This window comes from Haemaphysalis longicornis, unplaced genomic scaffold, assembly GCF_048455015.1.
Source record: "Haemaphysalis longicornis isolate Haplotype H1 unplaced genomic scaffold, Haemaphysalis longicornis Haplotype H1 scaffold_12, whole genome shotgun sequence".
Taxonomy (NCBI): Eukaryota; Metazoa; Arthropoda; class Arachnida; order Ixodida; family Ixodidae; genus Haemaphysalis; species Haemaphysalis longicornis.
The window spans coordinates 28,509,997-28,533,158 of NW_027526225.1; the positions used below are offsets into that span (position 1 = coordinate 28,509,997).

The 23,162-nt window shown below is 48.5% G+C and overlaps 2 protein-coding genes across 7 annotated transcripts in view; one reads left to right on the forward strand and one right to left on the reverse strand.

Moving 5' to 3' along the window:
• The window catches only part of LOC144162534 (uncharacterized), a 584,817-nt gene that overhangs the window by 253,391 nt on the left and 308,264 nt on the right, over positions 1–23,162 (reverse strand). The gene's annotated exons all lie outside the window — the stretch shown is intronic.
• LOC144161904 (SKA complex subunit 1-like) lies at positions 1,579–6,013 on the forward strand. 2 transcript variants are annotated; one of them, XM_077692463.1, is made up of 3 exons: positions 1,579–1,831; positions 3,152–3,226; positions 4,939–6,013. In XM_077692463.1, exon 3 carries the CDS (start codon positions 4,999–5,001, stop codon positions 5,839–5,841), a length of 843 nt encoding a protein of 280 aa, XP_077548589.1. In that variant the 5' UTR covers positions 1,579–1,831; positions 3,152–3,226; positions 4,939–4,998; the 3' UTR covers positions 5,842–6,013. The 2 variants fall into 2 exon arrangements, with proteins under 2 accessions (XP_077548589.1, XP_077548588.1); XM_077692462.1 differs by lacking the exon at positions 3,152–3,226.

Consider the following 23,162-nt stretch of genomic DNA (forward strand, 5'->3'; position numbering starts at 1 on the left):
ATTTGGAGAGGGGGCATTGAAGTTCAAAATTAAACAGAAAAATCATCTCGCCCTCCATCTAATGATTATGATGGTTGAACACAAAGCTTTCTTCGTGCGAAATCGAATGGGAAATGGTCAAAATCAAAGACGCTGCGATTAAAATACCAAACTGCGTGCTTGTCAAATTCGACGCTTAATTAGTCAAAGTTCTAATCCAGAAGGCAACCAAGGAAACCCATACGATAGATCTTTGCGATAAACGATCATCGTCGTTAGCCGGAGGTGTGCATGATTTTTCAATCGTAGGTGGCAGCAATTGTAAACCGACCGCAGCATTCTGTTGTGAAGCTGAGTACAGGTTTCGGGCACCCTCCTGTCTTGCGTCCTTCAGCCACGCAGGAATTAGTTTCTGAAAAACCATTTACCAACTAGCCAGCAACCATTGCAATTCTTCTGAAGCAGTGCCACGACAAGCAATAACGTTCTACTATCATGCGGTATTAATATTTATTCTATCAACGATTCCCGATGACTGTAGTAAGAGCATTTCTGTGAAATTAAACACGTTTCAGCCGTCGGTAATGAAGTTACGGAAGCGTCGTCCATCACAATTTCTGTTTTGAGGTAAATCTTCGAAGACACCCCCAAACTTTGTCTTTCGCTTGTGCACGACGTCGACGCCGTTTCGTCATCAACTGCCAAAGGCCAGCGCCGCAGCATTCCTAGATCGGTTGCACACACCCCGGCTTTGTGGGAGCATTTAGCGGCAATATACTCCTCGATTCGCGAAACTGCATGCAGGCATGAAAAAAATTGCATGAAGCAACGAACTTTCACTTCCAGCTTGACTTCCAGCTTGGCGCATTGAGCGTCGTCTGCTATTTGTAAATTCCGAGTATGGGCGTAAATAACACACATGGCATCCCTCGTAAACGTCACATCCACGCTCAAGATTTACCGATTTGAAAAATGCCCTTGGGGTTACGTACGCTTTGCAAGCCGCACCGCAGAAAAACGACTGAAAGCCATGCACAACTACGCTGTGCTGACCGCCACCGGCATTCCACTGACGAGCGGTTCGCCACGGGCGGCGCTGTTCGCTGAAACGACGGTGGTGCCATACAGCGGCCGCCCGGTCCCTATAGAGTTCGCATCGCATGTAGCGATTGTGGCGCCGCCGCGCGGTGCCGAACAGTGACTGGCGCTCTACGAGCGGTTTCTATTATGCATTGTAGTATATAAAAATAAAACTGGTTATTATAGGCATTCTCTAGTTTACAACACTTAGATAGACTACCCGCTAATCAGTTTTAGCGGTACTTATTGTGGATATTTGCTAAACGAAAATGATATAACAATGGTGCAGACGATCGTTTGTAAGTGCTGTGCGGTAACACGTTGTGGTTGAGAAAAAGGTAAGAATGTTGGCTTCAAGTCGATGGGCTGAAATTTCACACCGGTAAGCCTGTAGCTTGCCCCCAGTACAGTTTACTTTCCTCTTTCACCTGCCGCGATTATGGCCGTGGCTTCACGCGATTGCTGCGCCCCCAGACGGCTTTAGTTGGTTATTGCTTTCGCGGTGTTGGTGGTGTTGGCACACTTATTATAGTTACAAGACACCATTGAGTGGCGCTCAAAATGGCAGTTCTGGCCTAGAAACACACGAGTCGGTGTGTTCCCCGGTGACTTTCTCATTGACATCTCATTTCTCATCAACACCCGTGCGCCCATTGCAAAAAATTCGTTTAAGATGGCGATAAAAAGACGAAGCTAAAGACGAACGGGTTCCTCCGCTGTCTACAGTCACAGCCCTTTTCCAAACGGTTGGACTGCTGCGTCTGGTGCGACGGTGAGTGCAGATGGAATCCGTTCGATCTGCGTCATTTTGCGATGACTAAACCGTTTGCGACGTGTGATGCTCGTCGTGCTCCTGCAACGGGGAACACCTAACGCATCAAAATCGTGAGGAATAGCGAATCAGACTTGGCGCTGCGTTCAAATCGGTCTTGTTTACCGCAACGTCGGGTTGCGATCGCGACGGGCTCGTCACGTCATCGGTGCGTCGCTAGCTCGTGCGTAGGCCCATCGACTCGACCGGCCGTAATGCACTGGTAATCTGCGTTTTGCCGTTGTAATGGACGTGTCACGGGCTGCGTTTTAAGACGCCGGTTTGTACTTCAATACGCGCACATTCTGACGTGACGGCCGCCTGTATTTATTTTAATTTCTAACCGAAAGAGCCGAATCGTGAATCGCTTAATAAGTGGGCGTAGCAACGGTAGACTTCAGCTAGGCCGGGAAAACGCTTACTCGACGACTGAAATGACGAAAGAGCGGAGGGTTTGACGTCGCCTCGATCTCGACGAGAGAGAACCAGATGCTTTTGCAGTAGTTGAACTAAATAATAAAACTACGGGGCATGCACGCGGGGGTTCTGCGTGGCCCGATGCGATGGACTCGTTGCTCGAAGTGCACCTTACTACGTAGGAAGTACAACGCGGTTGCGCGGCTGTATTGCCTACGCTACTGTAGTGGTACTAGTGGTACATCGGCTCATCGGCGGGTGGTTTTAGCAGCTCGAGTGATTCTCTCAATTCGCTGGTGTTTGAACACGGGTGAGCGTATCGTGACTGGTCACAGCCAGGCTGAGGTAAAGGCAGGGCGGGAAATAACGTGCGAATCAGATGCCCGACCGCCTTTTGTAAATATGTATGCTGGCTTCTTTTCGCTTCCATTCTTGCTACATTATGCTTCGTTACAGTCGATGGTGGCGCAAAAGGCATGGCTGGTCTTCCCACCGCATTAGCGGTCGCTTCATTTACCTCAAATTGTGTTTGTTTATCGGAGATGGCGCCAGTCAATGTTGGGGTTAAGGCGGGACTATAAATGCCCACCGCAACACTGTTCGCGTCTTGTTGCCCGTATTTCTTGCCTCACCCATACAGCAGTACGCGCTAGAAACTGCGACTGTGTTCCATGTTTATGCATGCCTTCTTGCCTAATGAGGCACAATCATTGAGGGAAAAAAGCGTTTCTATGTTGCCGGAAAGGCCGCATGAGGTGGTCTTTGTTGTTGTTTTCTGCGTACAATCGCCACTTGTTCCGGCTGCTCCATCGTCTCCTATCGTCTGCTCATGCCACTGTCGTCTGCTCCGTTTGCTCCTGTTAGGTCCGTCTGCTCCCGTCTGACACGACCTTTCCCCGGCCGATGCTACGACGCTGTTGCAAGTTGCGGCCTCCATAGGTGGGGAAGATCCGCAGCACTGCTCGCTTTGCGCCGGACGGCCCTGCATAAGCTTTTCGTGCAACATTGGCGCAATGCACCGTCGTGCTAGGGCCTCGCCTCCTGTATTGACAGGATGCGATGGCTAGGGGGTAGTGAGCGCTTTAAACGCGTCCGATTCTTGCGCGAGCCCTGAACTGCTGTGGGCGGGCAACGCTTATGGCCCGAAGGCCCAAACAGACGGAAGAACCACCGAGACAAAGACAAGTGACTAGCGAGATGAAAGATCCACCGAGACCGAAAGTCCAGTCGTGCCAGACGATCCGCCAATTCAGATAGTCCGGTACAGCCTGAATGTCCAACAACGTGGAAGATCCACCGACACAGAAGATCCACTGTTGGATCTTTCGTCTCGTTGGACCTTCAGGCACGTAATGGCGGACAACACGGACATCACGTAAAGCGAGCAAGGTGTTGCACGGACACAGGTCAGATGCCCTGTACCACGAATTATGTAATGATTTGAAACGAAGGAGGAGGAGGACGAGGAGGAGGAGGAGACGTCTGTATTTGTACACCGAATGAGAGAGTTTCTTTGGAACCCTGCGATTCAGTCTTTACTTGCGTTGGCTCCGTTGCATGTTGTGTTTGTTACCAGCGGTACCGCAGGAAATAGACCAAATGAGCGAGTTTCTTTGGAACCCTGCAACTCAGTCTTTACTTGCGTTGGCTCTGTTCCATGCTGTGTTTATTACCAGGGGTATCGCAGGAAATGCAAACTCTGATGACGTGTTGGCAAAGACTAAGTTGGCGCGTACCGGGTGGTGGTGGTGCTCCGGCGTCTCTTACGTAGTGCAGCAGCGCTGCCGAAGTCGCAAGTGCTTGTCCGGGTTCAGGTGCGGAGGCATTCACTGAGAGTTGTAGGAGGAGGTGGTAGTGCAGAAATTTGAAACTGGCATAACTCAGAATTCGGCCCTAGGGTAGGGCGCAGGTGGTGGCGGTGGTAGTGAAGCCGGTGGGTGCTAAATATCTTTGGGGCAGGCGCGCCCAAAACAGTTCGCCTGCAGGAAGTGCGAATGGGATACAAGAACTCGTAGTGGCAGCACAGTTAGAAGGTGTGGTAGAACACTCGTCGAGTTCTTTTTTAAATGCTATTACGAGTCATATGACGTAGTTCAGACCCGGCGGATCAACTCCGCCCTATGAACTTAGCCGACGACGCTGCTACATGCGGTTACAACTTAAGAACGGCAACGGAAGTTGACGCTGTGCCTCATCACCGCAGCCGGATGTTACTCCTTGCGGCGCAAGTAATGCGTTACTGGGAATATTTTGAAGATGCCACGAGCCGTCTCTCTGATTTTCTGGATTTAATATGCTTATAAACTACTGCAGTAACGACAAATAAACTACGTGAGAAAAGGCAGAAGATAGTAATCTTCTTTCAAAACGCGTGCGCCCGTTGACATCCGTGTCCGTCGCTTAGGTGGAGTGATACCGCACATGAGCTATTGCCGTTATTAACGTTCCCGAGTGTAGGACCAAAGCGACACTGGCCGACGTGAAGCCCTCCTCAACGAACTGTACAAGTAAAAGTTGTTTCTTCCGCTGTGCCCATGGATTCTTTTTTTTTTGTTACTGTGAGTTAAAACAATCTTCACTTCGTATGCATTACGTCCCATCGGCAGTTCGTGTACCACAAATACAATTGCCGCTTTTCATTTCCTTTGCAGTCTGCGGTGTCCGGTCAGCGCGCTCCAACCCAGCGCTCGCGTTTTAGCGAGAGATAAGGTATGAGCAGTAAGCGGATGGTCACCGAAGAAGAACCCAACAGTCCGCGCGTGTCCAAGCTTTGCGCCAAGACGTCCCAGCTTTCGCTTGGCCAAGGGAACAACATGGGCAAGTCGGCGGGCGTCGCACCCCCACACGCCGAAGCCAAACCGCGCCGCGTCGACGACCTAGGCCGGAAACGCGGGAAGCCAGATAAGCAGGAGTCGCCGCCCATGGTGGATGGCAAAGCTGGCGCGGACGGAGGAGACGCCACTTCAAGGCGCACTAAGAAGCCGCGCAACAGTGACGGCATTAGCGCCGGACCCTGCGGCACGCCGTGCTTTGAGGATTCGGACAGGGTCCTGCTGCAGCTTCGGATCGCCGCTTGGCAGAGAACCTTCCCGGACTACCTGCCGGCGCCGATGGAGCTGGCCAAATCTCCGGGCCTGCCCTCCACTGCCACGGGACGAGTTCCATCTCGGCGCTGGCACTCGTCCGACTACATCGCCCACCTGACGGAGGCGGAGCTCCAGAGCGCGCCCCGGCGTGCCAGGGGTCGCCACTCGGTGGCAGCGATGAACGCGCTCGTGGACCACTTCAACGAGACCCTGGCCAAGAAGTACCGGCTGCTCGACGCCCCCAGGGCTGCGGTCGCCAAAGACGAAGGCGGCCTTCTGAACACCTACCTCGCACAGCTGACGCCGGAAACGCGACACTGGCGGTTCTTGACGGAAGAGGACCTCAAGCGGCAGGGCAACTTCGACCCTCGCTGCTCCGCGCCCGGCTTTTTCGAGGTCATGCGACACTGCGGTCGTACCCGCGAGATCCGTGGCCCCGGCTATATCCGTCGCTTTGTGGTTCTCTAGGAAGAGGAAGCGAATAACGTGACCCTCTTTCTTTCAAGGCTTGCTTTGCTTCCCCGCTCGCTGTCTTGAAGGCATGAGTGCGGTCGTGTGTGTGTACAGGACGAACTCGGCGGCGTAACAGTAGTGCATTTATTTGGCTTTTTTTCTGTTGGCAATAAATATCTTCTTTGTGGTGGTACAACCTTCGTTAATGAGCTCCCATTGCGTAATCCGACGGCTATTGCAGCGACGAAATTTGGCCAATAACTGCCGCTACTGTAGCACGATGTCGAGCGGTGAAGCAGATTAGACGTTGAATAACGTTTAAGGTTACTAGTAACGTTGGTGACATTTAGCACATGCGAACTTTAAACAATACACTAAGAAAAACAGTCAAGAGAACAAGAGTACTTAACGGGACATGACTGAGCGGTGGAGGCCCGGGAAGGGCGGCAGCGTTTCTCGAATCAGACCCTGGTGGAGGCCGCCTCCCCCGTGAACCCGGCCCAGAGATTCGCTTCAAGCGGACTCGTGGGAAAAACGCATTCTGGCTTCACTTTCTGCAGCCGATCGGGGAGGAGGAGGAGGAGGAGGAATAAACTTTATTTATGCGAGCCTTAGGTGCTGCTGTCTGGGCACCCGCCTGGTGGGGGGTTTCCTCTAGTCCGGGATACCCTGGAGATGCTAAAACCAATCAGCCAAAGGGAAAAATGACCAGTTACACACGGACACAGTTTGAATTTGAAAACGCACGCTTCGAGAGTTATTGACATAAAAAAGTAGTTCATACAAAACACACCAAAGCAAACAGTGGAAAAGGCAGAAAGTTTGTTTGAACTACACTTGTTTGAACTACACTAAGGGCCCGGAGGCCCAACGGCCGTCGGAGACGCCACGGGGGTGTGGAACACCGAGCCGCGCTGAAACCAAAGCCAACGGTCGTGCCCAACCTCGGCTGCTGGTCCCGTAACAGCCGCGTCTTCCGGTCGGTCGGCGCGCAAACACGCAAGCCGCATGCATTTCTGAGAAAAAAGAAAAACTGGGCCTTTGCGGCCAAAGAAGTATGCTAGAAAATAGAAAAAGGACACTAAAAAAAAAAAAAAACAAGATGGCCGCGTATCTGCTCCTTCGGCTGCAAATGTCGCCGAAAGACTATACTGCCCCTGCCAAGTAAATGCCTCCCTTCTCTTTCCCGCTCACCTCTTATGCTGTTCCTCTCCCGTCTCGTTCCTCCCAAGATAACACGCTAGAGGTTTGCCCAAGTCAATTTAAATTTATCGCGTTCCACTGCTCCAAGTCGGGTGTCTCAATGCCAGCGCTGCTGTACGGCGGAGACGCGCAGGAACTGAGGCACCCCACTACAACATTTATAGAACCACGTTGCCCTACTGCACGAGCGTTCCAAGCGGAACGTGGAACATATCTAGTGGAACCTTTTGTTGCTGTTGCCGTTTGATTTCTTAAATGCCAGCAGGAGGTAGCGCTGGCAATAGCAGGCGACGGCTTTCTGCCGGTGAAGTAGTATTTCATTTGCCATCGCAAAAACCAAGCAACCTTAAATTTTTCAATAAAGGAACACTGCAAATATCACTTATGTATTGATTTTCTCCCTTATATTTGCGCAATCTTGTTCTTGTTCAACAATGTTAACAAGTATGTGAGTATACAAGACTACAGCTCAGATTCTGTTTCACTTTGGCAGGGTGGCTGAATCGAGTCACAGACAGACAGACAGACAGACAGACAGACAGACAGACAGACAGACAGACAGACAGACAGACAGACAGACAGACAGACAGACAGACAGACAGGCAGACAGACAGACAGACAGACAGGCCAAACTTTCTGCGTTTTAGTAGCCCAAGAAAGGTATCGTCTTTAAAAAACGCAGGATCCCTCTTTACGTAATAGGACGTGGCTGCTGCCTAGTAGCTTCATGTTTGACGAATTAATTTCACTAGGGTCCTCGGACTATATCTCCTGCGAGGCAATTCTCGAAGGCCTTAAATCTACTCGCTGCGTTCGACGTACGCATGAATAGGTTGACATTTTCCTAACCACACCGTTACTCTCGGCCTCGGCCCCAGTCGGCCTGCCTTCTTCCGCGTCCGCGCTTGCCCGACATGACCCCTCACGTCGCCCCTCCTCTTCAACCTCGTCATGTTATGGCTCTCCTCGTCCACCGTATCCCCGACATACAACACGCACTCTACGCCGACGACTTGACAACCCGCGGATCGCTTGGAGAACACGCCCTACACTCTGAGTCTTCGCCACAATGTTCCAGAATGACCAATAGGAGGAGCGCCGTGTGCAAGTGCGGCGAATCGCGTGGCCGAGCATTCTGTTTGACTGAACAGGGGCTTCTGCGCGGGGACATTGCGCAATGCAAAACGGCTTGCGGTTTGCCCCTGCGGAAATGCCCTTTTTAGGGCGTAGCCCTTTGGCGGCCGTCTCTGGGCTGAGCTGCGTCGTCGTCGTAACCGAGTGAACGATGGAAATGCCGAACAGTGAAAGAAAGCAAAAAACGAGAGTGTCGCGAAGACTGAATAAAGGCCTATAAACGGTACCTCCGGCGAGGTCGTTCCGTTCCGGCCAAAATCATTCCGGTGGCCGGAACGCCCGGCGGATGGCGGAAGGTTTTTAAACGGTCTCTCCGGCACACCGCGCACTCCGGCGCCGCTAGAGCCATCTTATTGGCCGGCGAGTCCAATGACGTGCGTGCAATGCTTTTAATTTTTTTTTATTAATGCGTGCTCGATTCGAAGACGTTTGTTGTGTACTGTCGGCGTTGAGAGGCCGCGATATGGATTTACGCGAACTTCAGTAGTGTGAGAGCAGTCTGGAAAAACTAACCTGACCTGGGCAATGGTCGTGCTTGCGCGAGAAACGCGCAGCGCCCCGCGTCGTATGTTGCACCTGGGCGTCAATATTTGTGTAAAGCACAAAGCTACATAACAAGCTGCCAGCCGGCGCCCGCGCGACTGCACAAAGGCAATCGTAGGTAAAAACTGTCGGCAGCTGATTTTAAGCAACGCACGTACATACCGCGGTTTTCTTGTGCATGTTTACGCCATTTGTTTAGATACCCTTATTTATCATCGCTAGGTAGCTACTCAGGATACTGATTATTAAAACCAAACAAGCCGCGGATCTCGTTTGGGGCGAACGGATCTGATAGTACAGTGAAGCTAGAAGTGTCTAGTTCATATCGTAGCATCGCCCGCGCTCCCCCGCCGACCTCCCGCTTGTCATATTCGACCCGTAGCCGTAGGACACCGCGGGACGCTGCCGCTTCCCATCATTTATTTAGCCTCCGCAGGAATTTAGATCAAGGGTCATAATATAGTTTTAAACCTACAATTTCATTACCCAACAGCGCTTGCGCAAGTTTATTCAGCTTAGATTTGAAGTGACCCCAGTTTGCGAACTGTAGTGAAGCAATATTCCGTCAACTGGGGCGGGTGGATCGCCATATCCCCCCCTTAACAACAAGTACCCATCTTCCAGCCTCTCCCTCACACAAACCCCTAACAACTCCACAATTCCGTAAATATTTTAAAATGACTGCAAACCAAGCAGCCTCATCAAGAAATAAGCATGACTAAGCCCTAGGAATACCCATGTACGCTCCAAACGAGAAATATGACGCGTTGGGTGCGCGCAACACTTTCGAAGAACAAATCAAGGTGCAAGCCGTGCAACACACTGCGCACCTAGAGCACCTCACCAAGATAGCCGCGAGCAGACACCTATTAGACAGCCTGCGCATTTTATATGAGAAGACCGTCGGCGACAACATCTCCACCCCTGCGGAGACAGCTGTGAGCCCAGGAACTTGAGGAAATCCGCACGTTGTTTGTATTGACACAGCCACGTGGAGCTATGGTTTCAGCCGCTACCGACTGCTCGAGCAAAGTTCTTGACCCCTGCTCCACCCAAACACCCGAAGGAGGACGAAGGACTGGCCTTTGCCCTAGCCCTATATAGCAGCTACCCAAGTGCGGAAAATGATTAGCGATTCCCATCAAGCGATCTGCAATAGGAAGAATTTCCAGCGGAAGGCGCAGGATCTTTACCCGCCACGAGACGAACCAAAACACCAGACCCCCACACATGTGGCACTACAAGGCAACGAACGGGCCAACGAGGCTGCTCGAGATCTCACCCACCGAAAGCGCCAGCGCACATTCCACAGACAACTCGAAGGATCGCGTCTGTACTTGCCGAGACGTGCTTGTTCACTACAAAGGGGAAAGACAAAGCCACCCGGCTGCTGACCCGTCACTCACCAAGAAGCAAGAAGTGGCGTGTAGACGTCTTTAGATGATCACTTATCCTAACCCAAGGCTCTACTGGCCCTTCCATTTGGAAATACACAACGCTGGATGTAAAAAACTGGCCTAAGCTTGCGACCTTGGCTCGCATGCTATGGGAACGCCCCAGTATACAGAGACATGGGTTCGAAAATTCGAAAGGAACATTTATTATCACTAGTAAGGAGCAATGGGAAACAGTGCTGCACAGCGAAAAGCCTGAAATCCAACAGTGGGCCATCCGAAGGAAGACATCGCCAGGAGCCAAGGCATCTTGGCTGTCGCCTAGAACGCCACAGGTCTGAATAGACTTCCCCTTTCGACCGAATAAAGTTATTTTCTCCTCCGCCAGACCGATCGGAGTTCTAAATTTTCTAAACTAGCCATAGGATTTACTTGAAGTGAATTTAATGCTGCAAAATATCATGAGCTAATTGCTAATTGGGCATATTTCAGAAAACTTCAGTGACAGAGAAGGATAATAGAACACTCGAAATAAATTCAGCAAAACCCAAATTTAATGTCCACATGTGCCCAAATGCCCAGCTGTCAGTTGTACCACTGATGACGGCCTTTGAAGGTTGGAATTCCAGAAATGCACCCAGCATTGTTTGCGAAACAGGGACTACAAGTTTATAGTGGTATGGGAGCACAAAGGGAAAGACATGTGAGCATGGGGGTGCAAAAAAAACATCTCTTAGTGCAACATCATTCACCCACCAGTTACGTATCCAGGATTTCATTTTGGGGGAGGATTGGGTCCAAAAAAGATAATGGAAGAGCATGAAAGGATGAAAGTGCACAAAAAAAAATACAAGCCAGAGCAAGGAATTCATTACAAAGAAAAACAGCTTTGTTATTTAACTCAACAGCCCGCACAAGCACTGTTTGAATTGCCTGCACAGTGGACGAGCAGATATCACCCTCATACCGAAGATCCACAAACCTCCAAGTACTACGCCTGTACCTCTTCTGTTGGCAAAACATTTGAACACTGGGTATGTACACAAATCACGCACCTTGAACAAGCGGACAGTATCCCTATGCCATATTTGGCTTTTGTACTGGACTGTTCGCCCAACGCGTGCTGTTACAGCCAAAAAAGGCGAAGAAAAAATTCTGGAGGCTCCGTTACATCACCTCTCTTTTGCAATGCTAATTACTCCACTCACCCATAAGACTTCACCAAATCGCAGACCTTCATTACACTCTCTATGCCGGCATCATACTGTGGACAATTCAATGTCAGTTGGAGGCCGACACGACACCCTACAGCAAGCTATAGATAGAATCAACACGTATCTCATACCAAAAGGGCTACGCTGCCAAGCCGAGAAGTCTGGACTACTGATGCTTCGCTTACGCATGCGAGAAAGACCTGCCGAAACCCCATCAAATTCTACTCTGGCGATTCAAGACACTCCTACCCCCCAAGTTTCTGTTCTGTGTAATCTTGGCGTTCCTTTGCATCATGATGGCCCGAGTGCTGCCCTTAGCCTCCAACTCACTAAAGCACGTTCGCAACTTACTTGTCTCACTCAACGTCTAAGACACCAACACGCAGTACTCAGAGAGGATGAATCTTGCAAGCAAGCTCAAACAGGCCCTGCTGCTTAGTCGTATCACATACAGGATGACTTATACTCCAGTCGAACTGCCTGAATTAAGAAAATTTGATGTTAAGGGGGCACATGGGTCTTTGGGACCAAAAAATTCCCCAAAAAAGAATTTTTTTTAGGTATCACTTCTCTTGAATTTCAGTTTTTCCTCCAAGAATTCCATATGTGGAACAGTGCCACCGGCTTATAAAAGCCATAGAGGCTGGATTTTAATAAAGAAGTAATTATTTTCTCATATTTCCACACTTTTTTGCCTCGATTGGTATCGCAGATACAAAATTCTCGAGAGGTACTATCGGCGTCAAATGAAATGCGAACAAATATGAACCTGAACACACAAATAGCGCGATTTCTTTCCATGCAAGTTAAAATGACGCGTCGCTTAGTTACAAAAACAAAGTTGGAAAAAGTGGATTTCAAAACATACCAATAGCAAGCCATTAATTGAACTCTACGAACAGTACTTTTCAATTTTGCACGTTCTGGTTCATATTTTCATGTTCGAGTTTCATTTGACGCCAATAGTACATCCCAGCATGTAGTGCAGCTAGAAATGATAATTTCTTTCGCACTGTGAAGCTGAATGTGTAAACCATGCGATATGGGAAGCAGATTTTGCATTTTGTGTTTCAGTAGTTGTTTAATTAGCATTATTTTTAATTGGTTAGCAGTAGTAGTTCAAACCTAGACGTTAGAATTGGTGTAAACTTGTATGTGATTGCAAAACAAAAAAACTGCTTCCCATGTTTCATTCTCTACAACTTCTGGTATCTATTCATGTCTTGCTGGCAATCTTTTGTTGAATAGTTTTTTTTTCTACTGTTCTCAAAAACAATCAAGGAATTTTTTTAATTAACACAGAAACTAGTTGCCTCACATCAAAACTAATTAGATATTTGAAATCAGCTAAAAAAACTGAACAAGCCTGTGAAGTTTTATCATAATTGGTTGGAAAGCAAAAAAAAAAAGATGTTTTTGGAACCAATGTGTTTCCTTAAAATGGAAAGCCTACAAAACGGCCCTTCACCTGCCCACCTTTACACCCTCACAAAAACTCTTGGGCACCCACAACACAAACTCACACACATTCACCTTCAACTTGCCACCTAGCATAATCAGAAGTTCCAAGCAGAAAAATTGACCCAGAATGCAATACTGCACCGGCTAAGGAAATGATTACACACATGGTGAAGGGGCGTGTTGTGTTGGCTATTGAAATGAACTTCACATGAAGTTTTGTTCACCACGCATAAAATTAGAGGTAGAAACTAGCAGGAGGAGCAAAAACACTTTTCAAGACAACAATTAGTGTAAGTTCTACTCCTTTTCATTCAACTTAACAATTTGAGGCTTTCATATTTCCCAAAATTTTAACAACTGAAGGTTGCAGGCTGACAAAGGTTGTTTTTCCTTGTACTTAAACTCAACATTAAATGCACATCTGTAGGTCTGTACATGCTTTATGCCAGATTAACTTCTATCTATCACCCGAGACAAACTATGTCACTGCGATCGCTAATCAGCTATAGTGTCAGCTCTCAGATTTTTTTTATTAAAATCCGGTATTGGATGGGAATAATACACACGTCTAAAATGCGATCCCAGTACGCATCCCCGTCGCCAGTGTGTTTTATGGTTCCAGGTGAAGGTGGGCCTTGTGAATGCGTTGTGGCTTTCTACTTAGAAAACACGGACAACTGGTACATGAGCTCAATGTACAGTGATTTCGACATTGCTTGGTACGTAAAGAGGGTCGACATTACGGTAGTAACGACAGGGTAAAATGAATATTGGCATGACGACATACCAACTCAGGTGGATTAGCCAGCAACGACTACAGCTGTCATCAGAACCAATTGGCTGTTTCACCAAATCGCATTTGGCTGCAACTTCACATACCCACCCATAATTCTCACAAACCCATTGGCAGATGCAGAAGCCCAGCAGACACACCACAATGGAACTCTCTTGGCTATACCCACCACACGGCAAGATGCTAACACGATACTCTACCGAGCACGTAAACAAGCTACAGCCTTGCATTCGTTTGGCCTGCAGAATCGACATGAACGGCTTCACAGGCTCGATCCAGAGCAAAAGTTCTAGCTCACTCGCGCTCCTCGGCTTCGCAGAAGTCAAGAGACATTGCTACACCGGCTGAGTCTTGGAGTAGCATTGACCTAAAAGTCTCCACACAATCGGACGCGACGACTGCCCGGACTGCCTTCTGTGTGGTTGTCCTGAAACTATCGAACATTTGCTTAGCGCTTGTCCAAAGTACTCTAGTGAGCGAAAGATCCTTGAGGCAGCGGACACTCGCCTTCTGTCCGAACAAAAGATTTTGGGCACGTGCGCTGGGAACAGGAAACAAAGCCTAGCCGTTAAAGCCCTGCTTATATTTCTTAGCGACTCCTCTGTGGATTCTCGGCTTAAGGTTGCTACAAAATTTGACTGCAGAATAACGTTTCATTTTTTTTATGGAGGATAATTTTATGGTGAAAAGTGGACCGTAATAATCTGATTCAGCGTCCCATTGTACATGAGGCGTTTATTGGTTGTACTGCTTGTACACAGTTCATTTGTCGATTTCACTGTCATTCCTCATACCTTCTATATTCATTCCGTTCTCTTTTTGTCCCCAGTTCCATTCCCCCAATGGGAAATAGCAGGCCCAAGTACAGTTCCTCAGGCCGGCCTCTTCTCCCTTTCAATAAACATTTACTCTCTCTCTCTCTCTCAAAAGGTGACAATGACAATGACCGCTGTTAGAAGCCCATGGCCAATTCCCTTACTCTCATAACAAACCAAATTCTCACATACCGACAGAGTGGGACTGGCGACTGATGATGAAAGGTGCTGTTAAAATTTACAGTGAATTCACCAGTTTCTATTGGCTGTGATGTGAACATACCCACTTGAAGGAACACTCTGTGGCATTCTTCTTATTTATTTATTGCACAATTTTGCCAAAGGGCATCAAAGTAACATAGGGATAAAAAAAGGAAAGTGGGGGGATGCAAGCGGCTTCATGACCTACAGAATAGTGTATAGGCCAGTCTCGGCAAGAAGTTCCAACAGCTGCTTGTGGAGAAAACCATGCGTGCAATGGGACACTAGTGCTTTTGCATTCCAAACCCATAAGAAATGCTTCAGTGTCCTCGAACTTCTTCCCCTGTCACTTACACAACATATAGGTGTGCACACTTTAACACATTTAAGCGAAACAAAATTTTTGTCCATTGACATACACTTACAGGGCAAAGTGGAGGTAACCTGTGGCATCACTACTAGTAACAGTGCTATGTGCACATACAAGTTTACCCCAGGGTACTATTTTTGGGGAAAATCACAGGCCTATATGTTGTGGTGTACAGCTAACAATCAAACCATTCAAACTGATGGCCTAGTTTCATCACTTTCGGGGCAAATAATTTCAATGCAGAAGCAAGCTGTTTTAGCTTATCACTGGACATAACTGTAGCTCTTTTCAAATAGGTACTTCTCTGACAGAATCTCTTGTGATGAAAACACTTGATAATTAGCTCAGTTGTGGAAGTTGAAGCTATTTGAATGACATCTGAATTCAGTATGGGGAGGCAGCTTCGTGTTTATATCTGTCGCACAGTGATGCCAACAGTAGAAGCTTGCTTTCTACATGTTTTGCCCACAGGAAAGCCGGAATGGGATGTGCAGTATACACTGCAGGCAAACCGGGGATATTTTCCTGCTAGTGCTACCTTCTTTGTATACCTTATTTTCCTCACAAGATATAACCAATTCTCAGGACTGATCTAGGCAAGCTAAAAAAGTACGTAGTGGAACAGCAGATAACCTGTTACATTCTTTACCACAGATCAACAACAAAAACTTAAGCAATGGGGAAAAAATATACTGCACTTGTTTAGGAGAAGCAAATGTGTGTATGGCTATTCAAGACTTCATCCGGCTTCATGTTTAAGTGACACACAAGAACTAAGACCACAAATGTGACAATTAGCGACCATAGATAGCGGGCTTGTAGTGTTGTGATTGGTCTGCGGGGGAAAAGTGCATGGGTGATTGCCAGATTGAGGGCACCGAATGACATTTACTGCGGATTACCAACAACAAATGTTCTGACTCCTTTGTCGTGAGCCAGTAAATGCTATTCTCTTTTTTGTTTAGTTACAGTTCAGGTTCGACATGCTGGAAAACGTTTGGGTTGGGTTCAGTAAAAGCAGTGTTTACTGCTGTATGGTCAGACCCAATCCTCCTGTGTTCACAATGGCCTGCAACACAAGAAGAGCTACTCGCTGACGGGATCCTTGCACCTCCTAGTGGTGCGAGAAAAATTGTTCTTCTGTAATTCATGCTATGCACGACTACGCCATAGCTGGGCATCGGTACTGTGCATGCACTCTTCACCGCACACAACAGCATTATTTTTGCCCGAAAATGTGACAGTCGACCGAGCTGTACGTGGCGAGTTGCCCCCAGTGTCAACGCAACAAATGCCCCACGACTGCTCAGCCGGGAAGACTCCACCCTGCGAATTTCCCTCCCCCTTTACCAGTTTAAAAAGTGGGCATAGATTTGATGGTCCCTTTACCTCGGTCAAAGAATGGGAACCATTGGATGATCGTGTGCATCGACTACCTTTCAAGCCATAATGAGACAGCTGCATTGTCATCTACAACAGCTGCCAAAGTGACGAACTTCATTCTCAGTCGCCGTATACTCATACCTGCCAGGTTCTCCGAGATGGCATTAGGGAGCTCTGACAGGGGAAGGGGAGGAGGCTAAGGGATTAGTAGCAGCAGAGTGCAATTATTTACACTGCTTCGTCCAAACAACTAATGAGGTATGCACCACTGGTCAGATGCTAAATCTTTGGTGGGGCTGACGCCACCTTTTTCAGGAAGTCCTGGTAATACTGTAGAGCGTAACAATGTTCGTACCTGTGACTCCTCGCCAAAAGAACGTGGCTGAGGGTTGTGTTAGACATGATGATGATGAAAAAACGTTCATTGCGCAGAGTGGAACGTGTTACGGCCGCTCGCCGGTAGGATGGGTGCTCGGAACTGGGTGCAATTTTTCTTTACCATACTGAACTGCCTCTCACATTTCGCGTTTCTGTGTTAACTAAGCAGCTTGACTACGCTTTTTAACCTCCTCACTTATCACGATGTCAATCGCTGTAGGATTGTATTAGACTGTCGGGTAGCTCCGGTGCAATGTGTCCAAACTGGGAGAAAGGTTTGGCCTGACACGGGTGTGTATTCGGGAGATTTTCGTTTTGGCCGTACAATCGTACAAAACCACCAAAATTCAGGAGTCTCCCGGACAATTCGGGAAACCTCGCAGGTATGGTATACTTCAACATGGCCCACCTCATGTCCTCATCAGTGACTGTGGGCGCCAGTTCACTGCTGACGTCGTTAAAGAGCTACTTCATCTGTGATTCTCAATTCTGCCATTTAGTGCCATATCACAAACAAACAAACGGTCTCACTGAGCGGACCATCCGGACACTCACTAGCATGAATGTCATGCCTGTTGCTTCTGACCGCAACTGGGACTACATCTTGCCGTTTATTACCCTTGCTTACCACAGTGCCAAGCATGAGACAATGGGTTATAGCCCATTCTACCCAGTTGACGCACGTGTTCCCCCAACTACCTCACCACCATCTTCCCCTTTTTTCACGATGAGGCCAGCCTATCAAACACCCTCTGCGTTGCTGAAGAAGCTCGGAAACTCACTAGTCTCCACATACTGCCGTCACAAGACCGCTCGAAACTCCGCTACAACAGCTGACATCAGGAAATTCATACTCGTGGGGAGACCTGGTTTGGCTCTGGACACCTCAGCGACAGCATCGACTGTGCAAAAAGCTGCTGTCACATTAAGTCAGCCCATTCGTGGTCCTTGACTGACTTAGTTGTCCGAACTATGTCATGTTCAGCTTACTGCTTGAGGACAGCGTAGTCGCAGAATTCAAGTGGCTCGCATACCTTGCTTGAAACACTTTGAACCACGTGACACTCACTGACTTGCAGAGAGGGCTGCATCTTCGATGGGGGAAATGTTATGGCCTCCAGGGCCTTGCGATATTGGCTGCCTTAAATTTTGACACTAGCGAGAAAGATGTCACTTTACAATACTGAGGAGGAAGACGATGAAGCTGGCTGGTAGCCCAGTCCGCCATCTTGGCTCGCCATCCCTTTGTAAATAAATGAGTTTTTCACTGTAATGATATCGTGGTGGCTAAGCAGGCTTTGACAAGTGGTCTTGGGCAAGCAAGAATGATCCAGCTTCGCACCAAGCACTAGCCGAGACAGCATTCCACTCTTAACAGTTATGCTGAAAACGATAATTGTTTCACCTCAAACAGCTGGGTACAACAGTGGGTGTGAGGGCCATCCTCAACATACCACTCACCGAGTTTAAACAATAAATACGGCATAAAGCTGCATTATCGCAATTGACCATGCAACTGCCAAGTGCAATCAGCAGTGTTTGATTGACAAACCAAACCAGAGCTTTATATTTATGAGCGACGGTATAGCTGTTGCTGTTACATCAGCATAGCTATTGCTGTTACATCTGTCAGAAGTGCATTGTGCCACCACCACTCACATTACATGGAAAGTTTACAACTCAAAATTCAAGTCTGCTTTTATCAGGTTGTCGGCACTGCTTACACACTTGTAACGCTCATTAATGTCCAGGTGGCAACCGAGGAGGAAACCACTTTTGCCGAAAAATGTTTCTCAGTAGGAGTGTGTTAAGACATGACGGCCAGAAGGCAGCCGAGCAATCACGATCCTAGTGAAAGGAGTCATGAGGACAAAACACAAGTTCGATTCATTCGAGAGATTTGCCTCGTTAGAATCGTAACGCCACCACTGTTAACGCACACTTCACTTAAATACGCTACATAATTAGGAAAAAACGGAATGGCCATGCGACCCACTAGCTCATTTCCCGCAACAGAACCTATGATGTCATATGAGCCCAGCTGTGCGATTGGCCGAGGACGGAAAAAGCAAACGCAAATTAGGCACGGCTTATAGGCTTTAGGAACGAACTATTTGCGCTTAAGTGTAATGCATATTCATTTTACACCAGTAAGAATGGTGCAATAAACAATGGAAGTTACGAAAACACACGTAAGCATAGAAGTACCGATGCGCACTGCTGTTGATACTGGGCGCACTATGCTTGTTTTAGGTGCACAGCACTCCGCCGCTTTGAAGTGGTCTTACAGGACACTGGCCGATTGGCGTAAGCGGCGTTGTCTTACGTGACCCTGTTTGTCGAGGATACCCCAGGTTTCACGAGACGATCACTTTTTACAGTAACGAAAACAAGCCAGGTGCAAATACGCTCAAAAACAAAGCAACGGCGGACAACGGTTCGTGGATGACTATAGTAGTACCACCTGGGAGGGCTGACGGACAGCAAGGCCGCAAACCCGAATGACGCAATGGAATTTCGCTTGAATACACGCGCTCATGACATCATTGCTGAAATTACGAAAACCTACGATTTGGCGAGAGAATCAAAATTTTAACCTAAATTGATCTATTTTTCAGTGAATACGGCATCATTTGATGCCGGACAAGCGCTGGGGGCACTATAAAACGTGAAATCTTTCGAATAAAACAAACTTGTATTCTGTCTTCATGGCTCCTTTGTGTATACAACGGCCGTTCCCTTAATTTGAAGTCACAGAAAGAAGCCAAAGTGCCCACTCCTTCAATTAAGCACAGCAATTCCAAGGCAGACACAAAGCTGGAACACTGAAGACTACACGAGGTTGCAGCTGTGCTATGACGATTCCTAAATGGCAACAAGCCAACTTTTTCCATTTCATTAATGTCGGGAGCAAAAGTATGGAGTCCACACAAGTGGCGGCCAAAATGTATTGCAGGGCCATCATACGAAAGAGCTTCTGGTGTCGACACACTGGTTGTGCGTCCCATTTTAACTGCATGCACCTTCGTTGGATCGCCTGAGTTGATACGCTTTTAGTACGAAAAAGGACTGAGCTGTTTCGCTTCGGTTGCCCATGTGTCACACCTTCCCTAAGTGTTCTCGCTGAGCAATGATGAATGATGTAATTAGCGTGGAATGATATGCTGAACCAGTGGGCCGCTCTTGTTACTCCGTATCATGAACTCAAGCACACGACATGCTTCATTCAAACAAGGCCAGAGTATGCATTATTTTACTCTGGAGTCCCAGATTGTATAGGAAGTCCAACAATGACTGAAGAAGACGGAGTAACAATAAAGAACAAAAACACAGATGACAATTAATGTGCACACATATAGCAACTGCAAATTCAGCCACTCACTGGGGCCACCTTTGAAAAAAGGCACAACATGTGCAGCTGAAGCAACACCGTTCAGTCACTCTGCTTACCAACACTGCATCAACGCAAAGGTGCAAACTATGATGTGTGCAGTTAAAATAAGCGACACAGCCTTTATCTCGGCAGCAGTCGCCCTTCCCCAAGGTGGCACTGCAGTGTGTTTTGGTTGGTGCTTGCGTGGAATCCAGACTTTAGCTCCCGACAGTACACATTCGGCCATGTGGAATGGTTACCGATTGATTTAAAAGAATGAGTCAGTTTCACACAAACACAAGTATACTCAGCAGGTGACGAGGGTGTACCCCAGAAGCAACACAGAACAGTATATCTGCTTTACCCCAACGAGCGTGCACTCTGACTGCTTGAACACTCCTGACACAAACAAGAGCACACTCAATCAGCCTAGCACACACCCAACCCAGACAAATGAGTAGACTGGGTCACTCACTAATGTTTCAATACACAGCTCTTGAAACTCCTATTGTCAGCTGTTAAGAGAGGTTTTGCGTATACTTAAACAACTGCATGGTGTTGCTACAAAGCATATCCCTGCCTATGAAAAGCACTGTCCGTAGGATTACACCACCAGCACCCGCACGCAAAACAAACTTCGGCGCAAGCGTGCTGTTAGCACTGTTGCGCAGTGTACATGACGCTGTCGGCGTAAATAAATGCTGCCGGCTGCTGTCTGCAACAATCTTCGTGGATGTCTAGCTTACTGCAGTAAAATTTAAAATCGTGCGCGCGCTTACACGAATTGTCGCGGTCAATGCGGTGAACAGCATCACGGCAGCACTTCACATACAACGTCCCACCGCAATGATTTCTTTGGCTCGCTTCACGGTGTATCACGGTCGGAACTTTTAGAAACCAGTGGCACACAACAGTCGCCCGTACACAGCGCATCGGCGCGAGACCCTGGCTGTAGTCGTTGCCGCACCGCGAACTCCCACGGACGCACACAGAACTGACCGCTTGCTGGTTTGTCACTCCTTTGTCCATTTTGGACGATGGCGAGTACAAATGACGCTGTCAACTTCTTCAAACACACACACGCACACCCAAAAACAAGGACAGGCCAGCCGTCACCAACATACACATCGGGGTATGCTTGCTGCCATAATATCGCGGCACTGCGGATCTCAAACTAAGCGCCGTGCAGGTATGCTTCCGCCGGCACGAACAAATGCTTCGTGGATTTATACCTCGATTCAAGCAGTCACAAAATAGTCGCGACGTACTTTAATACGGTGCGACTATTTTTCTCCGCATCGCTTCGCTTGAGCCATGGCTTGAGCAACGCCGCCATGTTGTTTAGCCTGAAACCTTCTGATAGCCCTGATTGGCCAGTAGGAGGTCGGTAGGAACCAATCAGGGCGTCGGATGATGGCTGGCGAAACGCGTCATCATCGCGGTCCGGCGAAAAGTTGAAGTTGGCCAACTTCTGGCGGAGAGCGATTTTCGGCCGGAAGGCACCGCGTTCCGGCCGCCGGAATGATTTTGGACGGGACGGAACGACCTCGCCGGAGGTACCGTTTATGGGCCTTAAGCGAAAGGAACCAAAAGAGGAGAGTGTCGCGAAATTGTGAGGGGAAGACCGTTCGCCGTGGCGGCGCGAGCGCTCTCCGAAAGTGTGCGGTGCCCCCGTGGAATACGAAGGGGGGGGGGAGGGGGGGCAGTATGCTGCGCTCGCACGAGACGCTCATTTGCGCGACGCTGGCGAAAACGTGAGAGGGGCGTGCGCGTGACGAGGGTGTGCGTTCCATGCGTAAGACGCGGGTCGCGGTCCCTTCCTGAGACGCACTACGCGCCGCCGACTCAAAGGCTCATCATCGCTCCCGTCGAGAGAACCCACGAGTGAGTGCTGCCTCAGCGCGCTGTTGCGGCGACCAAATGTCGCATTAGGGAGCATCGCAATCACCACCCAATTTTTAAAGACGATAGTCTTTCTTGGGCTACTTAAACCCAGAAATTTTGGTCTGTCTGTATGTCTGTTTCTCTGCCCGTCTGTCTGTCTGTGACTAGATTCAGCCACCCGGCCAAAGTAAAATTTATACTGCGCAATAGCCTTATATACTCACAACCAAATGTGAGCGTCTAAGCCAGGTTTATATGTTCATACTTGTCAACTTTGCTGAACATGAACAAGACATTACGCAAATATGAGGCCGAAAATCAATACACAAGGAATATTTACAGGGTTCATTTATTAAAAAATTTATGGATGCATGGTTTTTCGACAGCAAATGATATTCTACTACATCTACTGCAGAAAACAGCTGCCTGCTGTTGCCCGCGCCACCTCCAGGCGGCATATGAGAAATCACGCGGCAACAGCAACGAAAGGTTCCACTAGCTAAGTTCCACGTTCTGCTTGGAACGCACGTGGAGCACGGCAACGCCGTTCTATAAACCTTGAAGTCGGCCACCTCGAATCACGCGCGTCTCCGCCGTACTGTAGCGCTGGCATCGAGGAACCCGGCCTGCAGCATTGGAACGCGGTAAATTCAAATCGCCTTGAGCAAACCTTTAGTGTGTTTACCTTGGGATGAGCGCGGCGGAATAGGAACAGCATGAGAGCTGAGCGGGAAAGCAAAGGGGGGCATTTCCTTGGCTAATGTCTACAAAGACTATCGTCATTTGACGACATTTGCAACGAAAGGAGCAGATACGCGGCCAATTTTTTTGTCTAGTCATGTGTTTGGCTTCGTCATTCGTCGAATTTACATACGAGGCCCCCTGTATTGGTCATTCTGGAGCATTGTGGCGAAGACGCCCTACGGGGACTTATTAGAGTGTGCAAAAAACCGTAGACAAAGCCTACACCCAACTTAGTGCTCGTGATTTTAGCGGTGCGCCCTTTTAATACTTGTGAAACGCACACTAGGCTGCAAACGTGATCCCATCCCCGTCCCTGAAGTCACCCTTCACGGCATTGCTATCCCCAATATCCCCACCATCTGCGTCCTGGGTTTGACGGTACAAGCAGACGTCGCAGGCGCATCCGCGATTCATCACCACGTGGTACCCCGAAAAACACACACCTC

What these genes read in the sequence shown, in the direction of transcription:
- LOC144161904 (XM_077692463.1), top strand. Translation starts at nt 4,999, where the DNA reads ATGAGCAGTAAGCGGATGGTCACCGAAGAAGAACCCAACAGTCCGCGC.